This window comes from Passer domesticus, chromosome 8, assembly GCF_036417665.1.
Source record: "Passer domesticus isolate bPasDom1 chromosome 8, bPasDom1.hap1, whole genome shotgun sequence".
Taxonomy (NCBI): Eukaryota; Metazoa; Chordata; class Aves; order Passeriformes; family Passeridae; genus Passer; species Passer domesticus.
The window spans coordinates 8,217,437-8,230,215 of NC_087481.1; the positions used below are offsets into that span (position 1 = coordinate 8,217,437).

General features: G+C 51.7%; 1 protein-coding gene and 1 pseudogene across 1 annotated transcript in view; one reads left to right on the forward strand and one right to left on the reverse strand.

Moving 5' to 3' along the window:
• LOC135305609 (zinc finger protein 850-like) overlaps positions 1-12,779 on the reverse strand; it is a 398,104-nt pseudogene that overhangs the window by 38,071 nt on the left and 347,254 nt on the right.
• LOC135305990 (zinc finger protein 239-like) overlaps positions 7,529-12,779 on the forward strand; it is a 42,917-nt gene continuing 37,666 nt past the window's right edge. The window contains exons 1-4 of the mRNA XM_064429563.1: positions 7,529-7,535; positions 9,046-9,120; positions 9,311-9,414; positions 9,621-9,903. Coding sequence (XP_064285633.1) covers positions 7,529-7,535; positions 9,046-9,120; positions 9,311-9,414; positions 9,621-9,903 — 469 coding nt within the window. The remainder of the gene's footprint in view (positions 7,536-9,045; positions 9,121-9,310; positions 9,415-9,620; positions 9,904-12,779) is intronic.

The following is a 12,779-nucleotide window of genomic DNA, read 5'->3' on the forward strand; positions in this document are numbered from 1 at the left end:
AGTTGCTAAGTTCCCTCCCTCATCCAGTATAGAACAGAGGTTGGTCTTACCCTTCCTTTTACCATTAATATACTTGTAAAAACATTTTTTATTATCCTTTACAGAAGTCGCCATTTTAAATTCAAAATGAGCTTTGGCCTCCCTGATTTTTTTCCTATATGCTCTAGAAGCCCTCTTATATATTTCCTGAGAGACCTGACCCTCCTTCCAAAGATGATTCATCCTCTTTTTATTCTTAAGGTCCTCCAAAACCTCCCTCCCCATCCCGGCTGGGCGATTGCCTCGTCGCCTCATCTTTCAGCACACAGGGACAGTCTGTTCCTGTGCCCTCAAGGTCTCTGTTTTGAAGCATATCCACCTTTTCTGAACCCCCCTTGCATTTAAGGGCTGCTTCCCAAGGAACTCTTTGAATAAGCCTCCTAAATAGGCCAAAGTCTGCTCTCTGAAAGTCTAGTATAAAAGTCTTATTAATGTTCCTCCTGACTTCACCAAATATCAAGAATTTTATAATCTTGTGATCACCCTGCCCCAAGTGGCTTCCAACCACCACATCTCCCATCTCTATTTGCAAACAACAAGATCTAACACAGCACCTCCCCTGGTGGGCTCACTCACCAGCTGTGACAAAAAGTTGTCCTCCACACACTCTAAAAATTTCCTGGACTGCCTTTTTTCTTCTGTATTAAGTTCCCAGCAAATGTCGGGCAAATTGAAGTCAGCTACAAGAACAAGGGCTGATGATCCAGACACATTCTCTAGCTGCTTACAGAATGAGTTGTCCACCTCTTCTTCCAGGCTGGGTGGACGATAACAGGCTCCCAGTAGGATGTCAGCCTTGTTGGCCTTCCCCCTAATTCTCACCCACGGGCATTCAACTTCATCATTACTTTCAACATCCATAGCATCAAAGCCCTCCCTAATATAAAGGGCCACTCCTCCACCTCTTGTCTTTTTTTTTTATCTCTTCTGAACAGTTTCTAGCCATCCAGTGCAGCACTCCAGCCATGTGAGTCATCCCACCACATTTCCATTATGGCAATTACACCACAGCTCTGCTGCTGGGCCATGGCCTCCAGCTCTTCCTGTTTGTTACCCATGCTGCGTGCACTGGTATCCATGCGCCTCAGCTGGGCTGCTGATTTCACCCCTAATTCAGGCTCACTCAGCCATTGGGCCTGCTTCCAGACAGCCCAGCTGCATCCCCTTCCCCCTTCAGACCTAGTTTAAAGCTCTCTCAACAAGTTCTGCCAGTTCATAGCTACAAACCTGCTGCTTCTTAACAGAGAGATGGAGCCCATCTGGTTGCAGCAGGCCAAGTACAGTAAAAGTTGCCCCATAATCAAAATTCTGCATTCAAAATTCAACATCAACTCTTAAGCCACTTGTTAATAATTTGAGCTCTTCTATTCCTTTCACTGCTCTTCTTAGCCTCCAAAGGGACTGAGGAAAAGACTACTTGTGCCTCTGTCCTATTAATCATCTGACCCAATGCCCCAAAGTCCCTTTTAATTGTCCTGACACTCCTCTTTTCAATCTCATCACTGCCAGCCTGGAGTATCAGCAGTGGGCAATAATCAGAGAGCTGAATCAGCCCAAGCAGTCTCTCAGTGATATCCTGTACCCAGGCCCCAGGGAGGCAGCAGACCTCTCTGTGGGGTGGGTCCGGTTCATATATGGGGCCTCTGTTCCCCTCAGAAGGGAGTCACTCACCACGATTATACTTCTTTCCTTTTTGATGTTACAGGTGGTAATCCTTCTCAGACATGAATCATAATTTGGGAGGCTCACTGGGCAGATAATTTTCTTCTAAATCATGTGGCTGACTCTCCAGATCCAGGGGCTCATAGCTGTTCTGAAGTGGCACCTGGCTGGGGAGTGGGGGCCAGAAGGAATTTTTATTATTCCCTCCTCGAGTAGATATCTACTCCCACTCCCCTTCATCTGCCAGGTGTCCTTCTATTATCTGACAGTGAGAGGTATAAAAGACTGTGGGAACCAAGGAGAGCGTTGCTGCACTGCCAGACCTCATGGAACCAAGGATCCACTGGGACACTGCAGGGCCTTGGGGGACCACGGCGCCATTGTGACACTGCGGGACCCAAGGATCCAAGGGAGTTTGTGACACCAAGGGGTTCCATGGAACCAAAGGGACATTGTGACACTGCGAGGCCTCATGGAATCATGGAGACCATTGGCACACTCTGGGGCCTCAAGGAACTGTGGTGACACCAAGCTGGGTGTGAGTGTGGATCTGCTGGAGGGTGGGAGGGCTCTGCACAGGGCCCTGGACAGGCTGGATCCAGGAAACAAATCCAACAAGGTGAGGTTTAACAAGTCCCAGTGCCGGCTCCTGCACTTTGGCCACAACAACCCCTGCAGCACTACAGGCTGGGGACAGAGTGGCTGGACAGCAGCCAGGCAGAAAGGGACCTGCAGGGACTGATGGACAGCAGGCTGGACATGAGGCAGCAGTGTGCGCAGGTGGCCAAGAAGGCCAATGGCTCCTGGCCTGGATCAGGAATGGTGTGGCCAGCGGGAGCAGGGCAGTGATTCTTCTCCTGTGCTGGGCGCGGGTTGGGCAGCACCTCGAGTGCTGTGTCCAGTTCTGGGCCCCCCAATTTAGGAAGGATATGGAGCATGTCCAGAGAAGGGCAACAAGGCTGGTGAGGGGTCTGCAGCACAAGTCCTGTGAGAAGCAGGTGAGGGAACTCAGTTCGTTTGTTATGGAGAAGAGGAGGCTCCGGGGAGACAAGGCAGTGTCAGGGCACAGGTTGCACTTGATGATGTCCAAGGTCTTTTCCAACCTTGCTGGTTCTGGGATTCTCTGAAACCATCCTTGGAGCAGTTGCAGGATGAGCCCTGGGCCTCCTCTTCAGAAGCTCCAGGAGCCCAGGTGCCTCAGCTTCTCCTCCCAGCCTCAAAGCCCATCAAGGACATGGATGATCCAGGTCACTGTGGCCTGGGTTGGGTTCCCCAGGTTCCCCTCTGCAGCTCGTCCTCATTGCCCAGAACAGGGAACCCCACAGGCAGACACAGCAGCCCAGATGTGCCCCCCTGGCCTGCGGTGCCTCTGGCAAGGGAGCAGCACCAGGCACTGCAGGAGCCTGCAGACAATTCCTGCAGCACTTGGAGGATGATCCTGCTCCCCAAGGGATGTTCCCATGGTGCCAAGTCAGGAACTACACTGGGGAGTGGGGCCAGAGAGGAAAGGGCAAATGGGGATGGGCAGTTTGCAGAGGAGGGAAGAGGGGTGGGCAAGAGGAAGAAATTTGTAAGAGGAAGAGTAAAGAAAGCAAAGTTGAAGCAAAGGAAATGCTCAGGGCAGTTTGGGGGTGGCTGCCAGGCAGCCCTGGCTCTGAGCAACAGCGTCTGCAGCGGGACAGGAAACTCCCAGCTGATAGGAACAAACTTTCTGGCTGACTGCAGAGGCCAGGACAAAGCTGAGTGGTTTCCCTGGTGTCCCCCAGCCCTTGCTGGCCCCAGGGGCTGATGGCATTTGTGCTCCCTCAGGTTCATATCCCCACAGCAGCAGCCTGGGGGTGCTCCTGCCTGCTCTGTGCAATGCAAACAGGGGCTCCTGAGCCAGTGCTGCCATGGCTGTGCCTGCAAGGATGGGGCACCTCTGTGAGCTGGGGGAGAGGCCAGGGCTGCAGAGGGGGGATGTTGTTGGCAGCTCCATGAGGATGCTCTGGGACGCTGCCCTGGGCTGTGCAGCGCACTGGGGATGGATCAGCCCCTGCTCTGCTGCTCCCTCCCGTCTCCCCCAGGGCCCTTGCAGAGCCCCAGCCATGCTGTTTGCCCCCAGCCTGCCCACGGCCAGCCTGGGGCTGCTCACCCTGGGGCTTTTCTGTGCTGAGCATTGGCCTGGCCGTGTTCTTCAGAGAGCCCGGGCAAGGAGCCTGGAGCCCCCAGGGCCTGGCCTGAGGCGTCAGCGCTGCCCCAGCAGTGCCCATGGCCTGTCCCTGCTGCAGCCCCGGCACTGCCACCCCCAGGACTGTGCCCGGCCCCGAGAGCACTCAGGCCCTGCAGCAACACCAGGGCCACCAGGGCAGCGGGGCAGGGCCACGGCAGCAGCACTGGCAACATCAAGTGCTGCTACTGCTGCTGCTGGGCACAGCTGCTGGGCCAGCACTGATCTGCCCCAGCTCTGCACACAGACATTGCTGTTGCAGCTCCAGAGAAGGCAACCAAAGGGCATCTCTGCAGAAAACTCTGCTGGGAGATCCTTTAGTTTCTTTAAAGCCACTGAGAAGGCGGCTCGTCTTTGACAGAGTCTATGTCAATGCCAAGGGGGAGATGGAGAGAAACAAAATGAGAAATGGCACAGACAATGACATTTCTTGTGGTCAATTCCATGTCTGCACTGCGTGGCTCCTCCCTCTGGGCAGAGCACCTCGCAGTGGGATGATGTAATTTTTATCAGTCATGCAGTGACACTCAATGGCCCATTAACAAAAGATATCTCCCCAAAGGGAGGACTGATTTGTTGAAGAGATAAAGTAAACTGCCCAATTAGCAGAAGATAACTGCCCTACCTCTGACAGATGGCAAATACAATACACACATTATCTCTCAATCCAGAACAACAGGAGTTCAAATTAATGGAATTTAACTTGACATTGCTCAAATCTAACAATAACAATGCTTAACCTTGCTTAGCCTTGTCAACCCTGAATTTGCATTAAATTAAACATCATGGAATCAAAAATTAATATCCTTAAAAGTTATACATACAACAAAATTTAACTTATTCTGATGCTATTAATGGAAAAAAAGTCACAGAAAAGTTGAACAATCTGCAATTGAAATAATAGTGTGAAGGATTTACTGGAGGGATTCAAAGGATGTAATAAGTATGTCATGTTTTTATGTAAACTAGTTTTGAGAGAAGCCCATGGCAGCCACAAATTTTATGCAAGCATAAATTTACTTAGACATTTTAAAGTGCAGTTTTACTGAAAGAAACAACAATGTGGAATTCAGCAATTTGCCCAGCAAACCAGCGGCTTCTTGAAATTGCATTTAGTGTCATTCCAGATGGTCAATTTACCAGCATTTCTGTTAAAGAACCTCCGGCCAGTGCCGTGGTGGGGGGGCCTGGCGGAGCCGCGCCGGGGGCTCAGGGGAACCGCGCCGGGGGCAGCCGAGCCACGCACCCCAAAGCGCCCGCGGTTCCCCCTCCTGCCCCAGAGCCTGTGAATGTGCCTCCGTGCCAGAGGGAAGGGGCAGGAGATCCCCCAGTGCATCCCCAGCAGGATGGCATTGGCAGTGGGGTTGTCCTGCAGCCAGAGGCCGTGCTGGGCTGGGAGATGGAGCAGGAGAGAGGGGGAAAGGGGCACTGACTTCCTCCTCACCTGCCTGAGTGTCTCTGGGCATCTTCCTCTTCCTTGCAGTATTCTCCTGCATTGGGCCAAGGTTTGGGAATGGGAAATCCTGGTTTGGGGAAAAACAAGGGATGAGCACCAGGAGTCTTAAGGTTCTTCCACCCAAGTCCATCTCTAGAAGTCACCTGGTGTCCATAAAAACCTTCAAAAAGCAAAAGTGAATCAAAAAAGCCACCAGGAGTGTCCCATTTCCAGTCTCATCCCTCTGGGGTTCTGGTGGTGCCTCCTGTCATGGCTGCTTAGGATCCCATGGGTCGTGGGGATCCCCCCTCTCCAGGATCCTGCTTAGGGATGCTGGGGGGTTTTGGGGTCCCAGGGTCACCCTCTCCAGCCTCCACGCTACCAGCCACTTTGGGCTCCCCCTCTCCCCACTGCCCTCTCCTGTTTAGGGCAGATTTGGGAGAGAACCTCCAAAGTGGTTTCCACGAGACAGCAAATTCAAGTGGCTCCTCCTCCAACCAGATCTGGAAAATATCTCCTTGGATAAAAGTGGAAAAATCTGTTTATTTAACAAGGAAAGTATTCACCAGCCAGCAAGAATTGACCAATATTAAACAATAAAACCTCTTGCTGCTCCAAGAGAGATGACAAACTCAGAAAGTCCCTCCCTGGGCTGTAGCTCAGCTCACTCAGTCTCTTATCAGTTTATCCAGCACTGTAAATGCCACGGACCAGGCTCAGCCCAATGGGTCAGAGTTACGAGCTGCCAGTGCCCTTCTGGGTTTTCAATCCAGAGCAGGTATAAACAGCTCCAAAGAAAAAGAAAAATCACAGTCTAGGGAACTTATCTGCCTCAGAGAGCTAAAAACTAACTAAAAGCAAAGGAGAGCCCCACCCCGCCAGCTGTCTGTCCAGGAGCCGGAATGTGGAGAATTGAGTTTAGTTTCTAAAACAAACTTCTCGCTTCTTCCTTCCTCCCTTCGCGCTCAGAACCAGCCTTAAAGGTGCAGAACTCATTTCTGGGCTAAACAGAAAAATGGGGGTACGAGCATGATCCCAGGTCTAGCCCTTCTGGGGGTTTGGGGGTGTCTCTATCCCTCTGACCTCGATGATGTTTGGGTGGGGTCACACCAGGGCTGACAGGGACAGAGACCCCCCCGGCCTCCCCAGGGATGAGAAGGTCGGAGAGCCTCCCCAGCCCCGAGCACCCTCAGTGGTGAGAGGAACACAGAGCCCCTGCTCCCCAGCCCTGCACAAGCATTCCCTGAGGCAAGAGGGATGGAGACTGCCCCAAGCATCCCCTGGGCTGAGAGGGACAGAGACTGGGCTGCCATCCCCTTGGCACCCTGGGGTGAGCACCCCACTTCCTGGGCTGAGAATAATGGAGACCCACTGGGGAATGGCCTGGGGTGACAGGGACAGGGACAACCCTCCCATGCCCCTCCCAAGCATGGCCCTGGGCGAGAGGCGCAGAGACCCCTTCAGCATCCCCTGGGCACTGGACAAAATAAACTTGGCAGGAATTAAATTTAACGCTGCATAAATCACTTGGATGAAGATTTGATTTTCTCACAAGTCACATGAGAGGAGAAAACAAATAAATCCCAAAGATTAATAAACCAACAATAGAAGAAATTCTGTGGCAATTCCAAGTTTCATCAGTTCCTGTACAGCTCCAGCTCAGCTGCTGGCAGTTTCCCAAAAAAGAAAAGTGGAAATGTGGCCCAATACAGATTATTAAAAGGAAGGGAAAGCACTGTGGAGCTGTCATGAGTGTGACAGGTAGGAAGAGAATAATGGTTCTCACATTTGGCAAAGTCCCCAAGCCTCTGAATTTGGGAGTTATTTGGGAATTTAGCTCCTTGAGCTGGGCACTTCTAGCAGCATTGTGTTCCTCACCTTGGGGTGAATGAACCTTGTCAGCCTCACTGGTATCATTTGCTCACATTCCTCCAGTGATTTAACAAATGTTTCAAAGATGGACAACAATATATTTTCTTTACACTGGCCACCCACAACAGCCATTTTCCTCATCAGCTCTCCCACAAGTTGCTCAGAGGAATTTGCATCCAAGTTTCCAAGAGGTTCTTGTTATGAATAGAAAGTTGTATTTTATTTTAAGTTTCAGAGTTAAAAAAAATTAGTCAAACCAGTCAGACTTCTTTGGGTGTGCTGCCAAAGAAAAAGTCCTTAATCACCCGTCAATGGCTGGTAATTAACTATTGTTCCCCTGATGCTGACCGTTTGCCAAGAACACATCAGGACAGACCCTCCCAGGTAAAGAAAATAGGAGTGACATCCGAGCCAGTATGCAAATAAGAAATGCAGTGCACCCTGGGCTTTTAAAGTTTTACAGTTTTTACAAGAAAAACCCCTAAAATCACGAGCCAACAAGTGACTTAAGTAACGTCTTAAGGATGGGAGCATAGTCCCGTACCTGCTTGAACCTTTTTGTTTCTCACCCTAACCTGAAAAGATACTGATTAAGAAGACATCCCGGAGTGTTAAACAAACAAGCAAAGGGCTCCACAACTCTCCCGTGAGGACAGAGTCCCCAGCTCTGTCTGCAGACCAGTGGACAAAGCTGCATCATCCTCCTTCTTCGTGCCACGCCTGGGAGCAATGGCGGTGTGGGCGCGACCCGTCGATTTCTCCTCACCTGAGCTTATTCTTCTTAATAAAGGCATTAAAAAGGGAGAAAGATCTCCTGCCCATTTATTTCAGTTCTCTGGAAAGAAAGAGCCCCCCTTCCACAGAGGACGGAACCATGCTGTTGTCAAGGTCAGAGAACAGTGCCTGAACTCACTGTGCCAAAATATTGTACACAATCTGGTTAATAAAATTGTTAGAGATTCCTCTGCCCCAGTTAAGGTGCTAACGAGGCCAAATGCAAAGTGGATTTTATTGAACAGTCAATGTGAGGTAGAGAGAGACGGAATAAAAGAGAAAAAAGGGAGAGGGCAAGAGAGTGACAGGGACAGAGACCTCCCCTGGGTTGGGGCAAGTGTGACATTGTCCCCTGTTTGTGAGGCCTTCCCGGGGTGGGGGTTTGACACCTGAGCCAGTTTGGGTAGGGGGGGTGGTGTTCACCCCCCAAGCAGGGATTACCCCACTGTTTCAGGTTGCAGTCCAAGATGTAACCAAATGCATGTTTTCAATCACCACCTTTAGAAACTGTTATAAACAGGCGGGGCAGTGTTCTTTATCTCTTCCATCACTCAGCCCTGATAACGCCCTCCAGGGCTCTCTTCTGTGAATGGGCCATTAAATGTCCCTGCAGGACTGGTAAAATGACATCATCCCATTGTGGGATGCTCCGCCCAGGGGGAGGAGCCAACCATTCCTACCTGGATATAAGCTGAGACTTACAGCACCAGGAGCACCTTGGCTACTGGATTCCCAGAGGACAAGAGCTCCATCACCACTACTGGACCTTCAGAGGAGGACCAGACCCTTCTACAGGATCACTGCTTTGACAGAATCACGATCATCACTGCAACAGGACTGCAGTCACCATTTAATGGGACTACTCCCACCACCCTGACCAACAGGGTGGCAGGTTATATCCGGACTCTGTCTGTTTAAGGCAGTGTTTCTGTATCATTGCCTTGATCTTAATTTTCTTCTTAAACTATAATTCTGGCTTAGACTCTCCTCCTGGTTTGCCCTCAAACCTGTATAAAACTCAATGCATTAATCTCTTGTTTTCCTCCCAAAACAGAATTTTACATCCCCAAACCACTGCCAGATGGAGAAGAAGGCTGCGAGGAAGAGGAAGATGTCCCAGGACCACCAGGTAGGTGAGGAGGAAGTCAGTGCCTCTTTCTCTCTCTCTCTGGCTCCATCTCCCAGCTCTGCATGGCCCGTAGCTGCAGGACAACCCCTCTGCCTTGGCCATCCTGCTGGGGATGCACTGGATGTATCTCGTTCCCTTTCTCTCTGGCACGGAGGCAAAGCCCATCCACTATTTGTCCTTCGTCCCCCAGACAGGAAGCTGAGGACGGAGACCGGAGAGGACAAATCTCCACAGCAGAACCTCGTGGAAGAAGCAGTTTTGAAGGACTCCATGGCACAGGAATCGAACAGGGAGGTAAAGCCCAAGGGATGAGGGCCACCAAACCCAGCCCAGGGTGCTCTGAGGAGGAAAGACCCACCCTGTGCCAGGAAGGTGGACAGAGCTTCAGCCAGGGATCGGAGCTGGTGGTCCAGGAGCAGCTTCATGATGGGGAGAAGCCACACAAGTGCTTGGAGTGTGGGAAGAGCTTCAGGCAGAGCAGCACCCTGATCCGCCACCAGATGATCGACACCGGGGAATGGGCCTACGAGTGTGGGGAATGTGGGAAGGGCTTCAGCTACAGCTCAGAACTCGTCAGGCACCAACGCATCCACACTGGGGAGAGGCCCTATGAGTGTCCCCAGTGTCAGAAGAGGTTTCAGACCAGCTCCAATCTCCTCCTGCATGAGCGGATTCACACAGATGAGAGGCCCTTCCACTGCTCTGACTGCGGGAAAGGCTTCAACAGCAACTCCAATCTCATCAGACACCGGCGCATCCACACTGGGGAGAGGCCTTACAAGTGTCCCCAGGGTGGGAAGAGCTTCAGACAGAGCTCTCATTTGAGCAGACACCAACACAGTCACCAATAAGGGAAGACATGCAAATGCTGCAACTGCAGGAAGAGCTTTGGACACTGCTCCAACTTCATCCCCCATGGGAGAACCATGTTTGTAAGGACCCTGGTGATACGTGTTCACTGTGATCCATGCTGGGAAGACACCTGTTTGTTTTCCTGCCCCTGCCAATGACATGATGTGAGCCTGAAGAACATGAGGGTCTGGCCAGGGCTGTGTCATTACATTCACTCCGACCTCACGTCATTGCCAGGGGCAGGAAAGGAACTCTCTCTCTCTATCTCTCCCTGAGGAGAAGGGTGTGCTTACCAGGCAGGAGAAAATTATGGCTGGGAAGATACCGTTGTGTTGTAGTTTTCCCTTTTTAAAAACCCTTCTGTTGTCAATATTGTTTCTGTTCCTGTTTGTTCTTTATCTCGTTGCTGTTCCCAATAAATTGCTCTTATCCCAGGCCAGGATCTTTGCCTTTTGTGCTTTCCATGGGAGGTGGGAGGGCAGCGAGCAGCAGAGTGGTTTTAGCGGGAGCAGGAAATTGAGGAATCCCATTCCTAAACCCCAGCCCGTGGAAACCGAGCATCCCAGCTGGTCCCAGCCCTGGTGGCCATGGCAACAGCCTTGGGAGCAGGTCCCTGGCTGGGGCTGTGGGAACCTCTTCCCTCTGGTGCCCAGGGACAGGACTGGAGGGAACAGCTGCAGCTGAGTCGGGGCAGGCTCAGCTTGGATCTCAGGAAAAGGTTTTTCCCCAGAGGCTGCTGGGGCACTGCCCAGGCTCCCCAGGGAAGGCTCCCAGCTCCAGGGCTCTCTGAGTTCCAGCAGCGTTTGGACAGCGCTGCCAGGCTCAGGCTGGCATTGTTGGGGTGTCCTGTGCAGGGCCAGCAGTTGGACTCCTGGATCCTGATGGGTCCCTCCCAGCTCAGCCAATTCTGTGGATCTGGGATCCCATGACCCATAGCAACAGGGGGCTGGTGATGGTTGCCTGCTAAGGATCAGATTTGTCACAGGCTCTCAGAAGGATTCCATGGGGACTTTCCAAGAGTCTCCAGGCTGTTCAAGTGCTGGAATGTCACAGGCAGAGACAGGGGCTCCATGGACACCCCCCAGGGGTTTCTGGGGATGATAAAGAGCCGTGTGGTCAGAGGCAGTCACAGCCATTCCATGATGACATCCCAGGGCACCTTGGGCTGCAAAGGCACCAATCTGTCACAGGCACTCACGAGGGCTTCACGGTGACATCCCCGGAGTCCCCAGGCTGCCAAAGAGCCGGGATGTCCCAGACACTCACAGGTGTTCCTGTCATAGGCACAGTGGGAGCTTCAGGCAAAAACTTTATTTCTTTATTGGAGAAACTCCTGATGAGTCATGAGATGGAGAAATGCCACCCAACAGCCACCTGGATGGATCCTCAAACTCCTGCAGGGCCCCTAGACTTCCAAAATTTATTTTAGTACAGGAGAGTGGGAGTAGCTGGATCCAATCCCAGCCCCAGACTTTGTCAAAAGTGTAAAAGATTGGACAGGTTAGAATTGAACCTTAATGTAATTTGTCCCCCAGGATTATCGATGGAATTCTAGATAAATTTACATAAATATAGCTCTGATTGATTCTGATCATGATTTGACAGAATGGTTTGTTTGCACCACAGATTAAATTAAAAAAAAAAAGTTATTTACTCCACAGTATAGGAGCTATAACAATTATTAGAATGTAGTGCTCTAGGAAGCAATTTTGATGTCAACAGAGCCTTGCTGGAGTTGTTGGAGCCCATTGCAGGCAGAGCCTCCTGCTCCAGCAGGAACTGCCTTTCCTGTGCCAGGAGCAGGGCAGGTCCCGCTGCAGGAAAAGCCCCAGGCCAGCCCCAGCACAGGGAAGGGCTCGGGCACAAGGGCAGAGTGCCATGCTGGGAGCTGTGCCAGGCAGAGCCTGAGGCACCAAAGGCACCTTGGCAGCAGCAGCTGCTTGCAGGCCATGGCCAGAAGCCTCCCTTGGCAGCCTGGCCTGGTGGCCAGCACTGCAGAGCTGCTGCCTCAGGGCTCATTTCTGCCTGGGCTCTGAAAAGCCACTTCTGCTCCAGGAGCCTGCCTGGGAAGCCATTGGCCCCAGCACCTTGGGGACAAGATATGAGTGACAAAACTCTTCATGCCAGCAGAGACAAGGCAGGGGCAGAGGAAAGGGGAGAGCCAGGCCCAGGGCACAGGGCTGCCATGGTGATGGCTGTGAGGTCACTGCCCCTGCAGCAGCCTGGCTGCCCTCAGCAGACATTCTGGCCAGAAGTGTTGTGAGGGCACCCAGCACATCAGAGAACCCACACAACAGGAATTCTGTCCTTGGGGATGAGGTTGTTTCACTGGGTCAGGTTGCACAAAGCTCCTGCTCATGGACAATTCCTAGGATGGGGCATTCACTTATCTGGAAAAGCAGTTGCAGTTTCGTGCCTCTCTCATAACTGTAAAATATTTCATCTTTCTAACAAATGTAAATCCACCCTCATTCAGTTTAGAGATATTGAGCCTTGTTCTATCACTGCAAGATTTGGAAGAACGTAACTTTGACCACTATTTTTCCATTTTCACACATCTTGGAGAGGACCCAAACATCTCCCAAGATGAGGTTTGGAGGCGTCATCACATAACCAGCAGGGAGAGGCTGATGGCTCTGGGCTCAGTGGTGTGGAGACTGAGGACAGAACAGGAATAGCCTGAGAGGGATTGAAGGGTGGTTTCAGAGAGGCTGGAGCTTCATATTTAAATGATCCTGAGAAATATAATGGCAGCAAGGGCAGCTGAGGAGGCCCAAAGTGGACACCAGGAGACAGGAATATCCCTG